General features: G+C 41.9%; 1 protein-coding gene across 3 annotated transcripts in view; it reads right to left on the reverse strand.

Annotated features, from left to right (window-relative positions):
- Nucleotides 1-2,452: 2,452 nt before the first annotated feature.
- CRADD (CASP2 and RIPK1 domain containing adaptor with death domain) overlaps nt 2,453-15,995 on the reverse strand; it is a 178,153-nt gene continuing 164,610 nt past the window's right edge. For 2 of the 3 annotated variants that reach the window (XM_029954572.1, XM_029954573.1), the window contains exon 3: nt 7,756-10,839. In XM_029954572.1, the coding sequence (XP_029810432.1) occupies nt 10,538-10,839 (302 nt within the window). In that variant the 3' untranslated portion in view covers nt 7,756-10,537. Of the gene's footprint in view, nt 2,528-7,755; nt 10,840-15,995 lie in introns of those variants that run through there. The other variant, XR_003914414.1, reaches the window with a different exon arrangement.

The following is a 15,995-nucleotide window of genomic DNA, read 5'->3' on the forward strand; positions in this document are numbered from 1 at the left end:
CGCAGGATGCAGGCTACCCTGAGAAGGGAGGATGCCAATGGGCAAGACGGCTCTCCTCAGAGGAGACAATCCTTGAAGAGGGCTGCCAGCCAAAGGCCATTAGCTGGAGACCTCCCAGCTGCTGGAGAAATCAATCTTCCATGCCCGAGGGGAGCTGAGCAGCGCATCTCACATTCAGTACACCTCGCCATGACCATCTCGATCCAAGCCCCCATCTTCTCGAGAATGGTGCAATAGCCTCTCTGCCATTTCCTTCAGTCCTCTTAAAGTGTTAGCTAGTGTGATCCTTTGAAAATATAAGTTAGATGATGTGATGCCTCTGCTGAACGCCATCCAGTAGCTTCCCATCTTACCCTGAGTGACAGCACGGTCATTACACGGCCCCGTCAGACTCTCAGCCTCAGCGCCTAGTACTTGCCCTCTTGCCCACTGCACTCTAGCTGCTCCCTAGAAATGTCTGGCAAGTTATCATCTCAGGACTCTGCATTTTGCCCTTCCCTCTACCTGGAAGATTCCCTCAGACCTCAGCATGGCTCCCTCCCTCACCTGCACAGCCTTTACTCATCACCTTCATATTGAAACCTTCTCTGACCAACTTTTTAAAAGAAAACACTGCTCCTTCCTCTGGCTCTCACTGTCCCTTTGGGCATTTTTTTCCCTCCATAGTGAAGAGCTCCATGAGGAGAGGTTTGGACTGGTACATCGGCTGCTGTAGCCCTGGCACCTGTACCCATGCCTGGCATTTAGCAGGTGCTCCAAACATACACGTTGACTGTATTTTTGTAAGTCACAGGCTTCCCATGACTGGTGCAAACTGAAAATTGTTCCATGGGTTCTCTATGTCTCTAGGAAAGTCATAATAGCTTTGTTTCCTTTCCTTTTGTTAAGCATTGATCGTGTAGGCCATTCATTTTTCTTTACCCAAATTAAATGAGGTGACAGCTTAAGTGTCTTCTATAGAATGAACAGTCAAAATGCCAGAATTCTGATTTCACCTCATACCCAAATCTTATAAAAACAAATTTTTCTTCCAAATTTTATTAAGCTCTTAAAAGTTAAAGAAGATATGGCTTTTGACAATGTTGAACTTTATCTGAACCCTGTGCTCCCTGAAAGCAGTGATGGTTGAGAAACCCTTCCACCTTTTTTGTTCTAAGAAATGGCTAACCACCACAAGGGACAACCCAGCCTTCCCACATTCTAAGACCCACCTCCACCCTTCCCCATTATTCCCACAAGACTTATGGATGAGTCCCTTGTTTACTTGCCTCTATAAAATTCAGGCCTCCTTCCTTTTCTTTGAGACATTTCTCATTATAAGCGTTCCTCCTATTGAAATAGCCGGAATAAAATTATATCCACAAGTGACTGGTCTATTTTGTCTTCCATATCATAAAGAGAGGAATTGTGTTGGGAGGGTTTATTTTTAGCCTCAAAGATAGTGTTGGTTGGAAAATCAGCAGCTGACAATAGTAAGTGACAAAAGAACTTCTGACAATAGAAAAGAGACAAGCCAAACGGTAAACGCCCTCAGCAGAAAGCCAGCATGGAGCTCAGTTTCAGAGCTGGGAATAATTACTTCTTCCAGAGGTTGACAGAAACTTGATTCAAGCAGATGGTTGGACAAAAAGATGCTGTTGGAAATAATTTCCCAGCATATAAAGCAGATGAGACTATATAATTTGCCCCTGAAATCAATGCTTCCCAATGTGCTGGGCACAAATATCTCAGTCCTTTCCTAAGATCCCTGGTTCTAAAGAGAGGCAGAAAGCTCCTAGAAGCTGAAGATTGTCATACATTATATGTCTGCAAGCTCTTACCTCTCCAAGAGGTGAGTCTAGGAGGACCATCTGCCCGCCTTCCCATAGGGTTAAAGGTCTGTGACCAGCTGTGTCAAGATCAGAGCTCAGACAAATGGTTTCACCTTTATTCCAATACTGTGGTTAGCCCTTCATACCAGAATTACATGCTCGTGAAATCCAACAGAAACATTTAGCTTCACTCTGTTGAACACAAGGCTTCCAAACACTCTACAAAACCAGAAAATGACCAGTCAGGCCCAGATGCTAATAAAGCCTGATGCCAGGGACCTTTTGACAACCTACAGATTAAGGGTTCTTGGGATGAGTGAACTGGATCCAGGTGCAGTGGGAATCTCCTAAAAATTAAATGCCAACTGTTATGTGTGTGACATGTGCATTTTTAAAAAGAATGATTCCACAAAGAAGTCTGCATTCATCCTACATATTTCACAGACTTTTCACACCCTTAAAGAGATCTATGCTCCCTAAATGGGTAAGAACCACCATCTATTACAGATATTCTGAGCCTTCAAAAATTATTCCCTACATAGCTCCCCCCCACTCCACATCCTTGGCTATGACAGCCAGGGGCACAAGTTCATCACTAGTATATGAATGGACTTACTTGCTTCATTTGTGAACACTCCGTCTCTCCCCGGGATCAGCAATGAACCAGTGAGTCATGCTGTGGTATCAGCAAAGCCTTGATTAACTCAATTCATCTCCTAGGATAAGAGGGAAGTTTTATGCCACCAAAAGAAAGAAGAATAGTTATTTGATCTAATCCAGTTCACATTGTGTCAGTCTGTTTGTGCTGCTATAAAAAAAAAATACCAAAGACTGGGTAGCTTATAAACAACAAAAACTTATTGCTCAAAATTCTGATAGCTGGGAAGTTCAAGACCAAGGCACACCAGCATGGTCATGTTCTAGTGAAGTTCCTCTTTGGGTTCAGGGGTGGGTCTTTCTCACTGTATCCTCACTAAGCGGAAGGAGCCAGGAAGCTCTGTGGGGTCTCTTCAAGAGGGCTCCACCCTGTGAACTCATCACCTCCTAAAGGCTCCATCTCTTAAGACCCTCAACTTTAGGGGTTAGAATTTAAACATATAAATTAGGGGAGGAGGAACACAAGCATCCAGACCATAACAGATATTTTCCACAAATATTCTCCATGCAGAATGTAATTTGACACTAAAATCAGCACTGGCTAGAGACAGAATGTGAATATGAAATGGAGGCATATAAACACTATCAAGACATTAGGTCTATCTTTTTTTTCTTTCTAAATACTCAAACCTGGATTTCATGGCCTATGTTTTGAATTAATAACAGCTTTCAAAATCATTGCCATATACTTTGCATAATTTTAACAAACAAGGCTTAATTGGCTCACTGAACTGTGTCTTTGTGAGACTCTAATTTTCCTACAAAAACAGTAAATGCCAACAAGATAGACATCCCTGTTCTTCTAAGCTCTGTTTATCATTCCAAGAAGTAAACAGACAGTTATTACATTAAAAACATTCCCTATGTGCCAGCAACATCTAATTTTAATCTGTGGGTCTTTCAGAGGAAGAACTAAGTGCTAGGAATGGCACAAAGAACCCCCAAACACGCCTGATATCTAAGATCTGAAGCCTGATCCAATTCTACTGTGGATAAATAAACCACAGGCTTCTCAATGATGCTGTCTTAATGTACAGGATGGGATAATATTGGCCAATCTGCAAATAAGATTCTCTTTATTTGTAACTCACTTTGAGACAGCACCATGGTGACACCTTGTAGACCCACGGCAAGAAGTGGTATTTGTCAAATTGGATAGGAAATAAATTAAGTGGAACTCTAGTGTCCAAATGCAGTAATGTCCCAACAGGACCAACATCCCAACTTGGGCAGAACTTACAAAACCCCAGGTGCAGGGACACCTTCTCTGTGGCAACTTAATTGCTCCTTCCTCTGTGTTGGCCAAAGACTATCAGAACTGCCGCCTGTTGCACTGGTATCAGCAGTGCTGAGGGCCTACAGGGCAGGAACTTTGCCTAATGCATCTTTGTTTCTCTGGCAGCTTACACAAATCGGTATCTAATTGTTTGTAGGGATTCACTTAATGGGGGATCGGAATCCCAGCCCAATTCGGAGTATGTTCTGAAGTGTGCCTACCAGTTCCTATTCTTCATTTTTAAAGTCCTGCTAAACACACTGAAAGACCACGCCCCTTCTCTTTCCATACTGCAAATCACAGCAGGAGAAGGCGATTCTGACCCTCACACTTCCCTGGGCCCTGGCAGGGTGAAGAATATTATAAAACCCCTGATAGCTAAAATAATTCAGCTCAATGATTTAGGTAATCATCTTTTTCTGTACCAGACACTGTGATGAGCTTTTGTCTCACGGGACCCTCACTATAACCACAGGTGGGTACTGTTACTGTACCTATTTTAAAGGAAACTGGCACAGAGATGTGTCCAAGAGAGGGAGCCTCTTGAGAGGATTTCCCATGCGTCTCACCTCTGAATCAAGGCAGGATGAATTTCTTCTCTGCATTCCCAGAGACTTGGCACTCAGGTGTGGACCTTACTGACTTATTCTGTGATTAAATCTCCATACTGGTCTCATTGGCCGAACAGTGAGTTCCTATAATAACTGTGGATTTATTGGTCATCATTTTGCTTCCCCACCTAGGAGAGTGACAGGCTTATAGTAGCTTCTCAATAAATGTCTGCTGAAAAACTGAATGAGGGGACTCTCTTTCTAAAACTACCACTTCTAAGGAATTCTCCAGAGAAAGGGATGAAGACAGATTCATTCTACTGACTCAGGTGTGTGTGTGGGTGTGTGTACACATGCCCCAGTAGGAACTTCCTCAGTGACCACTGACGTTTAGGGAAATTAACTGGCTTAATATTTAAAAACAACCCATTATGTTTTTCTAGAGCAAAAGTAGTTTTTAAAATAGCTTTTTAAAAGCTTTAGAAAGTCAAAGTAGCTTTTAAAAATATACACAATGTTAAGTTGGGCAATTCCACTTCTAGGAGTTTATCCTAGGAACCTTCCTGGCTATATGCCTGTAAATGTAAATGTCTGTGGGGGCTGAGCAGGTAACGCAGCAGGCAAAGGAGCTGGGTAAGAAGTGTACATTCTGTCAAAGGTGAGGATGGCGACACTCTGTAATGGGTCTGCCCATTAGTGCAATGTGACAGAGGAGATCCAGGGTAACCAAACTGTTTTTCAACACGGCCCAGAAATCTGAATTTTAAATATTGGCTATAGTAGATTGCAAAAAATGTACCCGCATTATTCCCCTCCCTCTTCCAATGCCCTTCGGGAGAGCTTTCCGAAGTGGACTCTGGGCTGGCTTTAGGACTTGCTTTAGCCAACAGGGATGCAAACAGAGGCTTGAAAAAAACTTGCACACTGGGGTTTGCCTTCTTGCTGCCCGTGGGACTGCTGCCACCACCTTGGCAAGTGAAGAAGGCAGGGAAAACTTTATGTAGAGATGAATGACCCTGACATGCTGCCTGTCATTTGCCTGGCATGCACGTGAGCCATCCCAGATCACCCAGCCTCAGCCCGCCCACCACTCACCACAGATGCAGGAGGGCCGGGCAGAGATTGGCTGAGGTGACCCAGATCAGAACAGTCCAGCTGGCCCCAAGAACTGTGAACTAAGTGTTAGCCCAACACATGTTGGGGTGGTTTGCTAAATAATAAAACTAATTGAGAACAAAATTTAAATACATCTGGTGCTAAACAAAAGAGGGATCCAATTCATTGTAACTGCTGGTGAATATAAAGATTTAGCAACAAGGAACTTCCTTGCATCACATCACTGCTTGTAACAGTCAAAAAGCAAAAACTACCCAAAGATCCATCTTGTCTAATGGGAAAGTGGCTAACGAATGGTGGCACAGACCTATGCTGCATAGTGAGCTACGGCTAAACCTGATGGTGCAGCAGCCACACATGGGTCCATCATACTCGGTGTGCCACCGAATCTGCATCAGCACAGTATGACTGCTCCCCAAACACACACTCTTGTAGAACTGAATACTGAGCTGAGTGCATCGCACAGTACAGTGGAGAGGGCTTCTTACTAGAAGGAAGAAATAAAAAGCTCAGAATAAAGCCCAGAATGTTTATGAGAAAGTGCTCAACTTCGCTCTTTCAGCGTGTAAGTGTGCGGGGAGCAGCAAAAAGCTCTATTCAAACAATGACAGGACTCTTAAAGGGGGTTCAAACAGTGCAATAATGGCGGGTGTTTTGACAGCACAAGACAGTCTTACATTCAGTAGCTAGAGCCTTTTAATTTATTCAGGCATGCTGCCAAAAATGATAGGACTTAGAAGTGTGCTCCAAACACAAAGGATGCGAAAATCACTGATATAGAAAAATCTTTAATGACATGGAATGATAGCTATATGTTAAATAAAAGAAGCCAAGTGTAAAACAGCAATGTACAGTACAATCCTTTTTTATTGAAGTATAATTGACATATAATACCCTATTATTTTCAGGCATACATCGTAGTGATTCAATATTTTTACACATTATGAAGTGATACCCATGATAAATCCAGTTAACATGTCATCCTACAAAGTTATTACAATATTATTGACTATGTTCCCTATGCTACACATTGTATCCCCATGAGTTTATTTTATAGCTGGAAGTTGGTACCTCTTAATCCCCTTCATCTATGTTTCCTGCCCTCCCAACCCATTCCCTCTCCATTCCCCATAACCAACATTTTATTTTCTGTACCTATGAGCCTGTTTCTGTTTTGTTTGTTCATTTGCTTTGTTTTTTAGATTCCACATATAAATGAAATCATATGGTATTTGTCTTTTTCTGTCTGACTTATTTTACTTAGCATGATACCCTCAAATTTCATCTATGATGTCATGAATGGCAAGATTTCATTATTTTTTATGGCCAGGAATATTCCATTCTCCATATATGCCACATCCTCTTTACCCATTCATTTATCGATGGACACTTAGGTTGCTTCCATATCTTGACTATTTTAAGTAATGCTGCCATAAACACAGGGCTGCAGATAGCTTTTTGAACTAGTGTTTTCATTTTTCCTGGGTAAATTCCCAGAAGTGGGATTACTGGATTGTATGGTACTTCTGTTTTTGGCTTTTGCAGAATCTCCATACTGTTTTCTGCAGTGGCTGCACCAGTTTGCATTCCCACCAATAGTGCACAAGAGTTTCCTTTTCTCCACATCCTCACCAATCCTTGTTATTTCTGTCTTTTTGATACTAGCTATTTTGATAGGTATGAGGTGATATCTATCTCATTGTAGTTTTGATTTGCATTTCCCTGATGATGGGTGACATTGAGCATAGTTTCATGTGTCTGTTGGCTACCTGTCTTCTTTGGAAAAATGTCTATTCAGGTCTTCTGCCCATTTTCTAGTTGGACTATTTGTTTTTCTGGTGTTGAGTTATATGAGTTCTTTATAGATTTGGGATATTAATCCCTTATACAGCTTTTGAAAATATTTTCTCCCATTCAGTAGGTTGCCTTTTTGTCTTTTCGATGGTTTCTTTTGCTGTGCAGAAGCTTTTTGGTTTGGTGTAGTCCCAATAGTCTATTTTTGCACTTGCTTCTCTTGCCTAGGGAAACATATCCATACATATGTTGCTAAGGTTGACATCTAAGATGCCTGTGTCTTCTTTTAGGAGTTTTATAGCTTCAGGTCTCACATTTAGGTCTTTAATCCATTTGGGGATTATTTTTGTGAATGGTGTGAGAGTGTTCTAGTTTCTTTCTTTTTTTTTTTTTTTTGTATGTAACTGTCCAGTTTTCCTAGCATCATTTGCTGAAGAGATTATCTTTTCCGCACTTATATCTTCTTGCCCCTCTATTGTAGATTAATTGACCATGTACGCATGGATTTGTTTCTGGGCTTTCAGTTCTGTTCCACTGAGCCATGTGTCTATTTTTTTTGCCAGCACCATACTTTTGATTATTATACCTTTCTGGTGTATTTTGAAAACTGGGGTACCTACATGATATTTACATCTTTTAATTTTGTGCATCCTTTAACTACTTATTATAGTTAATTTGATACAATCCCATATTCATTATAAAAATATGCAGCCCTAGGAAAGTAACTGACGGTAGAGACTAAACTATGGTGTTCTACTGGTTATCTTTGAAAGACAAGAGTAGGGGTAATTTTTATTTATTTATTTTTATTCTTGTCCATTGGTATTTTTCAAACTGCTATAATGAGCATGCGTTATTATTTATACTGAGAAAATTTAATAAAAATTGTAGTTTTTAAAAACTAAGAGGGCACACCCATGAATGTAGGTACATTCATGTGTGTTTCAAACCAAAGTGGAGCGAGACTTTATCTTTTTTTGGTCAGTGCTTGCAAATACTCCGCCACTCCACTGTACTCATTCAGAATTCTATTGGGGGCAAGCAGCCTCCGGAAGTGCAGGATCTCCTACCATGCAAAAACACACGGACGCCTCAGGCGCGTCGCCTACTCACTTCTCTCGGGAGGTAGGCAGATGCATTCAGTGTCACTTTTCACAGCCACGGGCAGAAATGAGGCAGTGATTTAGATGCTCTGTTCTTCCATCTGCTGATCTTCTGCAAGAACGTGAGCAGGCCTCGCACGTGGACGATGTGATGGTGGAGGCACCCTGCTCACTAAGGGCAACAAGTCCAAGCTCTCTAATGGCCCTGGCAGCCCTGATGGGCAAGTGCATCACACACTGTCCTTCACTGCCGACAGAGCACAGAGGTGTCTTTGTGCGGGACAGATCCCAAGCAAGTGGTGGGAAGATGAACTAGCCTATCATCACAGCCACTTCTAAAATGCCATCTAGTCAGATGTGACAGAGCCCAGTCATGCTCACTTGGCCATAAGTGTGGTGAGAACAAAAGCCAAAGCAATTCCTTACTAGCAAACACAGGGGGACAAACAGCAATGTAACAAGTCCAAGGTTCAAAGACAGGCAGTTTCTTGAAGATGCCAGAAGGAAGTCTGTCACTAGGACAGTGATGGGGCCAAAAGTCTGAGAATTTCACAAGACAGTGAATTAGTAGCTGGGCTACAAAATGGAAAATTAAAGCTGATGGGGCCAGAAGACCACCGTTTTGAACTGCTTGTTGAACTGTGAGAGAACTGATCTTTGTTAGCAAAGGGAATACGGTTGCCAGACATCTGAGAGGGTGTGATCGACACGCCATGGTCACCTATGTGAGCACTCATTTCACGTTCAACTCTTCCAATCTATATACTTGTCCCACAACATGGTGAGCTAAAAGTCTAATTTTTTCCCTTTGAAAAAAAATCCTCAGTTAAGTGAAGATTAGGAAATAGATTCCCCAATTATTCCGAAGAGCAGTTCACAGATTGGGAATGTTCATCTGTCCCTCTCTTGACTGGACCCACAGTAGAGTTAGTCCATTATATCACAGGCTAAAGCTCAGCAGGAAACATGGTAATAGCACTTCCTCCTGCAGTGCCCTCACCTTTAGCCACTATTCGGCTTTGCCTGTGAACTTTGTCCACAGCAGCAAATTAACAGCCACCATTTCCTGAGAGCTGACAAAGGGCAAGGCACGAGACAAACCCTTGGCAGACAGTATTTCTTTAACCATCACAAAAATCTTGGAAAAGGGGATGATCATTTCCTCCTCTGCAGAGGGCTAGAGAAGTGGGGTGATTTGTCCAAGGTGATGCTGCTGGCAGGGGGAGAGCAGGACGCAAGCTTCTTCACGCAGCATGGAGCAGCGGGAAAGGAGCAGGGCTCCAAAGACACCCATTCTAGCTCACTCTGAAAAATCACTCAAGTTCATTACCGAAGGAGGCTCACCTTCTGACCCAACTACTTCATAGGATTTTGGGGAGGTCCAAAGGAGATCACATACCTGAAAACTCTTGAAAACAGTAAAGCATTTGACAAATACCATGGATCATTAATAAAAAGACAGAAGACGAAATCATACTCGTTAGGAGCACGACACTTAAATTTCAAAGGAAAGATCACACCCTCTTTTGTCCCCCAACTAAATCCTTTAAACAAATGGCACAGTTATTTTCTTAAGCAATCTTTTAAGGATTAAGGGTGTGCATGCTGGTACTTGGTCTGGCCCTGCAGGGAGCTTTAGGGTCTTAAATTTAACGTAGGCTTCCGGCCTATTTATCTTGACTGGAGAAAGTAAGCATTTTGTTATTACTTGTAATTCTGTTTCCAAAAAATGACTTCTAATCTATGGAATCTACAGGAATGAGAAAAACAAACAATACTCTCTCATGAAAGGGCCACATATACAGTAATTCACTTTTTATTATCATCATCACTAATAGCAGAGTCCACAGTTCAGTCCCAGCCAATATAAAAATGGATGTTTTATATATAAAACACCTGCACGTCACGTGATAACACAGCAGGATTTTTTTTTTTGAGCTGGTATGATTTACCAGTTACTGAAAGGCAACCAAACAATTAAAGCCTGCACAATTAAAACAATGTAATCTTCAAGCAATTAAAAACAATGAATTGTCAAGTCAATGTGGTAGAGCCACTGAGTAATCTGGCCTTTCAAGTAATATCATCTGCAAATCCTATCTAAGGATCATGAAAAAGAAAAGAACAATAACAAAAAACCCGGAAAACTACCTGCCCTGGGAGAAAGTCGGGATTCCGTGCAGGTGACTTGGGGACACACTGTTCACAGGTGGGTGGGGGGAGACACCATTATTCCAACATGTGCTGGAGCACCGAGGGGTCCACCTCCACGGCCTGGAGGCCTCTCTGCAAGCTCTGGAAGGTGGCCTGCTTCCCATAGCGCTGCCTCCAGCGGACGAAGGCCTCCACCATCTGTGACTGCACGTTGTGGGGGTGGTTGGCCTTACAGCGGTAGAGATCCGACTGGGACAGTCCCAGAGAGAGCACCACGGGCTCCCACTCGGGGCCCAGCCTCTGGGCCAGCTGGTTAATCTGCCGGTCCGACGGAGAGCTGTTGAGGATGTGGGGGGGGATACCGGTCATCAGGTCATCTGGGGGAAAGAAGGACATGAAGGTGAAAAGAGCAAACACATCAGATGGGGGCAGAAATGAAATGAAAAATGTTGGAGAAGAGCACAACACTTCCCTATCGAAGGGCCAACTTTTTCTAGTCTTCGTGGGGGCTGCTCAGTAAAAGGCCATAAATAGGTGCTTACAAGATAACCTTTAGCATCTATGACAATGTTTATTGCAGAAAATGTGAAAGCAAGAAAATAACAATACTAGAAATCCCATCAGAGAAACCCACTGATCTAGAGGAAAACCTTGGTTTGCAAGCATAATTTGTTCCAGAAACATGCTTGTAATCCAAAGCACATGTGAATTTCAAGAACCATTGGCTCAGTTGTGATCATGTGACGTTTGGCATCACATACTACTCATATTGAAAGACATCGCTCATGTATCAAGTTAAAATTTATTGGAAATGTTTGCTCAGCTTGCAGAACACTGGCAGAACAAGTTACTCACAATCCAAAGTTTTACTGATAGTTCTTTTCAGGGTTTTTTTGGTATATAAAACATTCATTTAGGATTACCTGGCACATACTGCTGTGTAACATGATTTTTTCACTTCCATATCTTTTATCAAAGAGGCCAAGCAGTGAGCTCTGGGGGAATTAAGAATGCCAGCCTGGGCCCCAGGGGTGACACTCTCTCCTGCAGGAATGGCTAGTGCTGGGGGGTCACAGGCTAAAGGGAATAGCTACTCTCTCCTGATAAACTTGAACATTACCCAGAAAAGTCGCAGTTTCTAACAGAAGTAGAAGCAAAGAGGCCTGCTGAGAAACAAGAAAATGTAGGGGCCACGAGGTAGCAGGAGAGTTACCACCCTGGCAGAGCCCAGTGGAGGAAGAGAAAGCATGTGCTGTGGAGGGGCAAAGAGAGAACCTGACCTTGCACTTCCTAGATCCCAGTCTCCCCCCAGGCCAGTCTGCTAAGGAACTCTGACACTGAGTGAGTCACTACAGATGCGCTAGGCATGTGCAGTAAGAAGTCCCATCAGTTTCCATGCAGAAGGCCTTCTAGAGGAAGGAGCTTAAAGCTAGGCCCTGAACAGGAGAGAAGGAGCCCAGCGAACGGAGAGATAAGAAGTATGTCTTGCACAGAGGGAATTGCCTATGCAGAGGCCCTGGGGCAGAAAACCACAGTAAATGGAAGAAAAGAAAGCAGTTCAGTGTAGGGAAGCGCAGAGATTGAGGACTCCAAACCTCCAAAAATTCTGGTGCTGCTTACGCTGGGCCAGGACAAGAAGTGAGGTTTCCATCGTCCTGGCTCAGAGGTATGCACGACGGCACTATAGTTGTGCCACACTCTGTCACCAGTATTTCAGGGATCTGAGGCAATCCTACTTCACACTCACCAGCTCATTGTTTATAGATTTCTGAATTCAAGAAGGCACAAAGCATCCTATTAGAAGAGCTCATGTTTTCCACTGCATGTGCCTTTGGCCCTGAGGCAGTTGCCAGTATCACAGGCATGAGTTGCAAAAATATGGTCAGGGACTCTTCTTGGTGTTTGTCAAGACTATAATTTTTTTTTTTGGAAATGATTAAGAAGCAATTAGAATAATGATGATACTACTGAACAATATTTTATATTAACAGTAATGATATTATAGCTTTTATAAAAATATGGGCGCTTTTATAAAAAATGTGAACTCATTGAAAAAAATTCAAGCAATATAAAAAAAAGTACAAAGAAGAAAACAAGTCACCCAGTATCCCACCACTAGACTTACAGACGGTACACATCATTCTGGACATTTCTTTATGCACACATACTGCTAAAAGGGTAATACAATAGCTTTTTTTCTCATAAGAGTCATTGATTTTTTGCTTGAATATAACAGAAAAGAAACAGATGAAACTAAATGGTTTTCTTTAAAAAATTTTTTTTATGTTTTTATTTATTTTTGAGAGAGAGAGAGAGAGAGAGAGAGAGAGAGACAGCACAAACAGGGGAGGGTCAGAGAGAGAGGGAGACACAGAATCCGAAGACAGGCTCCAGGCTCTGAGCTAGCTGTCAGCACAGAGCCCGACGCAGGGCTTGAACCCATGAACCGTGAGATCTGACCTGAGCCGAAGTCGGATGCTTAACCGACTGAGCCACCCAGGCGCCCCACTAAATGGCTTTCTGAACATACAGTTAAGTATTTAAACAACAATGACAACACATACACCCAAAAGATTTAATGCTGAGAAAAAAAAGTATGTGAAAATTTGAGTTAAACTATATATTTTCACATTAACCTTCTATAATTAACCCTTGATATTTCCTGTTTCTTTCTTCATGATTTTTCTTGCTTATATCATTTTTATTGTGTTGGGTGCATAACATTTTTATGCTTCTGTAACAATAATCTGCCACCCCCCCCCTCCGGCTTAGTCTTAAAACTACATTATAATGGTTTGAATGCTCACCAAAGCTTTTTTGTTGTTACTTTTTTTGTTTGTTTTGTTTTTAAACCATGGCACTTCTACTTCTGAGTCTGTCATTTTGATTTGAGTCCTTTGGGTCAATTTCATCACATGGTGATGTTTTTCAAGAAATGCTCATGGTCACCATATTCTTTGAGTGTCTTCAGATCAGGACTATCTGCTTTCTGCTTTCACTGTTGAATAATATGCAAACAAATTTCTATTGTTTTACTATTATACTTTTAAATTATAAGTATAACTTTACATTATCCTCTCACAAGTTTGTAGACTGTGCTCACATTATATGGTGGGGAATGTCGGTGTGGAGAATTCAGACACCAACTTGACCATCCCCTATTTTGTATGACTTCCTTTTTCTATCTGAGGCTTCTGATCCTGAAACTTTAGACCAGAGTACATCTTGGTCATTCTCTATCTTCTTTTCCAGGTATATAGCATGAACTTCTGACTGAAGATTTAGCTCTTCCTTCCTTTCAGAAAAATATTCCTTTGTTGTATCTCTGCATTTTTTTTTTCTGTTCCAGAGGCTGGATGGCTTTGCCGGTCCACCATGGCTATCACTTTCTGTCTTATTACCTTAACTCCCTTCCCGTGATTATTGGATGCCTTTCCCCCTATGCTATTCATTTGCTGTTTGGTTATGTTTATGCTGTTTTATTTTGCTTTAGGGTTTTTTTTGGTTCAAATCTTGTATTATGTTTTTTTCTCAATTTCTTTTCTTGGCTCTTCAATCTAGCTTTTAAAAAATCCCATTCCGCTTCATATTCATTAGGATGGTTACTGTAAAAAAACAAAAAACAAAAAACAAACAAACCAAAAAAAAACCCAGCACAGAGTATGGTGGTTCCTTAAACAATTAAAAATGGAATTACCATACAATCTAGCAATTCTACTTCTGGGTCATAGTCCCAAAAAGATTGAAGCAGTCACTCAAAGAGATATTTATACACCTGTCTTCATAGCACCATTGTTCCCAGTAGCCAAAATGTAGAAGCAACCCAAGTGTCTATCAAGGATGAAGGGATAAACAAAATGTAGTAAATTATACAGTAGGATACTATTCAGTCTTAAAAAAGAAAAAAATTCTGAATCATTCTACAACATGTGTGAAATTGGAGGACCTTATGCTAATTGAAATCAACCAGTCATAACGGACAAGCACTCTACGATCCCACTCATGTGAGGCACCTATAGTAGTCAAATTCATTGAGATGGAAAAAAGGATGGTCACCAGGGGAGGGGATAGCGGAATGGGGAACTGTTTAATGGGTAGTTTGTTCTGCAAGATGAAAAGAGTTCTGAGGGTTAGCTGCACAATGTGAATGTATTTAATGCTACAGAATTATACACCTAAAAATGGAAAAGATGGCAAATTGTATGTTATGTATATTTTACCACAACTTAAAATAAAAATTAGGGGCATCAGTTGAACATCCAACTCTTGATTTCAGCTCAGGTCATGATTTCACAGTTCATGGAATGGAGCCCTGCATTGGGCTCTGTGCTATTAGATAGAGCTTGCTTGGGATTCTCTCTCTCTCTCTCCCTTTTAGTTCCTTCCCTACCTGTGCATGCATGCATACACCTTCTCTTTTTCTCTCTCAAAATAAATTTAAAAAATAAATAAAAGGAGGGACTAATCTTATAAAAATAAATAATAAAAAGTTTTAAAATCTCATTGTGTTTTATCATAACTACACTGAGTTTTTATTTCCACTGAATTGATACTAAGCTCTCCTATAGCATGAGGTTGAGTTTTCTTGGATTGGGTTTCCACTCAGGCCAAACTGGTGTATGTTTACTTTCTGCAAGCCGTGTTCCTTTCTTCTTTCTACTCTAGCATTTTCGCACAGCTATTATGACACTTATCTTCACCTTGCGGCCATTTAACATGGGCGTCTCTATCCAGGGCTTCTATTTGCTCTCTTACAGTAAGCCAATGTATCCTTGACACTTTCTCCCTCTGGGCTACAAGTTGAGGCTGTTGCCTTCTAGTAGTGTTCTGCCACAGAGAAGAGATAGGACCCATTAGCCTGACTGGCAGGGAGTGCAGAGCCCTGCTCTCTCTTTTGGAAGCCAGTTAAATGTCTTGTACTGAGCCTGCTTTGCTTGGCCAGGGTGCACTCACTCCTGTGGTCTCTCCTGTAGCTCAGCGTGGAGACGGGGAGATGGCCTGCCCTTGGTCGCTTTCCTGCCTCTGCTGAGGGTGTTTCCTGACATTTACCAAGGCCGGCTACTCACCTCCTCCACCAGCTTCTTTTCATACTGATCTGAATTAACAGGAGTCCTTAGGATTTTGTACCCTTCCTTTCTTTTCCCAGGATTGCTTCTGAAGAGTCAGGGACTGGTGTTTCTTTCCCTGCCTGCCGCTCTTCAAAACACATGGCATAAAAGCTTTGACTGGGTTTTGTCGTTGTTGCTGTTTGGCTGTTGCTGGCGAATGTTTCTGTTTTTAACTTTTTTTGCTTCAGTTCATCATCGGGTGTCGGGGAGGAGCCTGTGACTCTGTTGCACTCGGTCATCATTCTGACTCCTGGCCAACTATTAATGTAACATACGCTCCAGGCCAATTATTTGGGAGCGAGGGCAGTGTTTGCTCTCATTCCTCTACACTTTTAGGGTCACACATCCCTTGTGAATCTTGCCACAAAACTGGGAGAGGGCCAGCAATATGTGGACACAGGCTGGAGCAAAGATAATTGGCAATG

This window comes from Suricata suricatta, chromosome 10 (assembly GCF_006229205.1).
Source record: "Suricata suricatta isolate VVHF042 chromosome 10, meerkat_22Aug2017_6uvM2_HiC, whole genome shotgun sequence".
Taxonomy (NCBI): Eukaryota; Metazoa; Chordata; class Mammalia; order Carnivora; family Herpestidae; genus Suricata; species Suricata suricatta.